The sequence below is a fragment of the Asterias amurensis genome, chromosome 9 (assembly GCF_032118995.1).
Source record: "Asterias amurensis chromosome 9, ASM3211899v1".
Taxonomy (NCBI): Eukaryota; Metazoa; Echinodermata; class Asteroidea; order Forcipulatida; family Asteriidae; genus Asterias; species Asterias amurensis.
This window is the reverse complement of record NC_092656.1, coordinates 12,880,149-12,882,618: the sequence shown is the minus strand read 5'-3', so window position 1 is coordinate 12,882,618 and position 2,470 is coordinate 12,880,149. Positions and strand designations below refer to the sequence as shown.

At 40.2% G+C, this 2,470-nt stretch overlaps 1 protein-coding gene across 1 annotated transcript; it reads left to right on the top strand.

Moving 5' to 3' along the window:
- Positions 1 to 226: 226 nt before the first annotated feature.
- On the top strand, positions 227 to 2,254 carry LOC139941533 (bis(5'-nucleosyl)-tetraphosphatase [asymmetrical]-like). The gene is made up of 2 exons (XM_071938073.1): positions 227 to 396; positions 1,889 to 2,254. The coding sequence occupies exons 1-2, from the start codon at positions 267 to 269 to the stop codon at positions 2,236 to 2,238; spliced, it is 480 nt and encodes a 159-aa protein (XP_071794174.1). The 5' UTR covers positions 227 to 266; the 3' UTR covers positions 2,239 to 2,254.
- Positions 2,255 to 2,470: the final 216 nt, after the last annotated feature.

Genomic DNA, 2,470 nt, shown 5'->3' with positions numbered 1-2,470 from the left:
AGATTTCCCTGAGCCACCGTCGCTTCTTTGGGGGAACAAAAAATTAAAAATTTATAATAATAATAATAATGATTGTTTTATTGTTGTTGCTGCATCTGCTGTTGTTTATGTTTTTGTTAAAGACGACGGACCTATTCGCGAATAGGTATTAGTCTTACTTGGGCTGTTGCGAAAGCGCTCGAGCGCGCAAGCCCGCCCCCTTTTGGGGATATCCACATAAAAACGCCATTGTCATCACACTTTTCATTTCATCGTTTGTTTTCATAATGCACAGGGCACGGGCTGTCGGTATTGTTAAAGCTGGCGGACTACTCGTTTTCCGCCGATGTCATCAAGAAATTGAGTATCTGATGCTGAAAAAGCCGAAACATAAGTTACACTGGTCGCCACCAAAAGGTTTGTTCGTAACTATCGTATGTTTACATAGCTTGCTGCTGCGCAGGAAAGTAGCAAGTTTGTCTTGCCCATTTTCCGGACAGTTTAACATTTCACAGTGTGTGCCGAGTCCCTAGTTTTGACCCACTATATTTCGTCCCAACCAAGGCTGCTCACCCGTGACCCTGAGCTAACAAATGGATAACTTTCCGTATGGCGCCACCACTTTTTCACTCATTTTTTCAAAAAGGGATATATCAATCAGGTAAATTAGATACTATATTATTTTATTTCGAATGAAAAAGTGGTGGCGCCATACGGAAACTTTTCCTTTTGTAATATTATAAAAAGAACCAACTCATTTTAAAAACTAAACTTAACTTTTAGGCCTATAATATGCCAATCCTGATTGATTCCTTGAATTTTCCTTCCTTCATGGACTACCTTAGTTTACTTAAAGACCCAGCTGGGGGCTGTACTCCTTTTTTCCCAAAAAAGTTTGTCATAATCGGTCGCACTTAACTACATTTGTTTTTAAAGAAAGGAGAGACAAGTAGCACAGTACCTAACTTTGCGTTTGGAGTTTATCGCTCAGTGAATGTTTTATTCAATGTTTATTTTGGCATCAATGCAATGCAACATATTTAATTGATTTTTCACTATTCTCTTTAGTTGCGATAACTTAACCCTCCTCCCGACGGCCGCCAGGCCGGAGGGTTACGAGTTTGTTTCGAGCGGAAACGGTTGATCTGGTCCAACACGTACAATTTCGACAGCTAGTCACCAGATTTGCCCCATTTTTACCACTTTCAAAAATCATGACACAAATTCTGAGGGTACGAACTTAATCCGCAATATCTAATGCAGCCTGCCATAATACTCAAAACACCATTTAGGAAATATTTCGAAGAAAAATTGACAAAAACTTACCAGTGGTCGATTTCACAAAGAGATAGGACTAGACCTAACTTAGGACTGGTCTTAGGAGATATACAAATTGCATGGATAGTCCTAAGTTAGGACGAGCAACTGGTCTTAACTCGAGATAAGACTAGTCCTAACTCTTTGTGAAATCCACCCTAGATCCCGCAGCGAATTCCCAGGTTCATATTTTGAACCTGTCGCATTGCTTTGCAAACGCATTATTTTGTTGTTAGGCTGAACCATTCTATAAAAGGGGTGTTACAATGTTGCAGTGCGTGTGCGCGCTGTCCGTTTGCTTTGCACGCCGTTCACTCATAATGGCGCGCACGCACTGTAGTGTAGCAAATCCAAGAATTATGAAAGTAAACGCTGGACAAGTTTTGAGATGTGCCCCCTTTCATCATATCAAAAGTTTGTACATGTAAGTGCAATCTCCATAAAATGTAAGATTTTATGTTTTTTCCATTAGGCTGTGTACAAATCGTGCCTGCAGGAAGTCCAGGCTCTGTGGCTCTTTTGTAAACTACACCGTCTATAGCAATTAGAATATCATTTAATTTCAGTTGTGAACCTTTCCTTTAACCCACAGGTCACGTAGATGCGGGGGAAACCAACTATGAAGCTGCCATTAGAGAAACATTTGAAGAAGCAGCCCTCCGAGAAGAACATCTCAGCATATACAAAGATACCTCCTGGACACTTAGATACCAGACAAAGGGAAACAGAACTAAAGAGGTTGTCTATTGGCTGGCTCAGCTGAGAGACTGGAATACACCCATTAAATTGTCCAATGAGCACGATGGTTACAAGTGGGTTGTAATCTCTGACGCCCTGGAAATGTCCGACAGGGCCAAGTGGCCAGAAATGAGGAGGATGCTACTTGGAGCTGAGGAACACCTGCGATCGAACATGGCTGATGGATCTACGACCTCTACATAATTCTCCAATGTTACCTCCATTGAGGTTGTTTCCATTCTTAATTTGTTTTTTTTTAGTGTGTGATTCTTAATGAAGTATTTTAACTCGGTCAGCTTTGTAAGTCAATAATAGTACTTCCTTCTGTGTTATGATTGTGCATGGTGTTTTATTTTTTGAAACGTTGCATACGAAGTGAAACAATTTGCCGGTTTTTTTAAATGTAAATTTATTGGTTTTATTTAAGAACTACTTT

Excerpts from the sequence above, each read along its gene's own strand:
- LOC139941533 (XM_071938073.1), top strand. The coding sequence starts at position 267 with ATGCACAGGGCACGGGCTGTCGGTATTGTTAAAGCTGGCGGACTACTC. Across the intron at positions 397-1,888 it reads ACACTGGTCGCCACCAAAAG|GTCACGTAGATGCGGGGGAA; the intron begins GTTTGTTCGTAA and ends TTTAACCCACAG.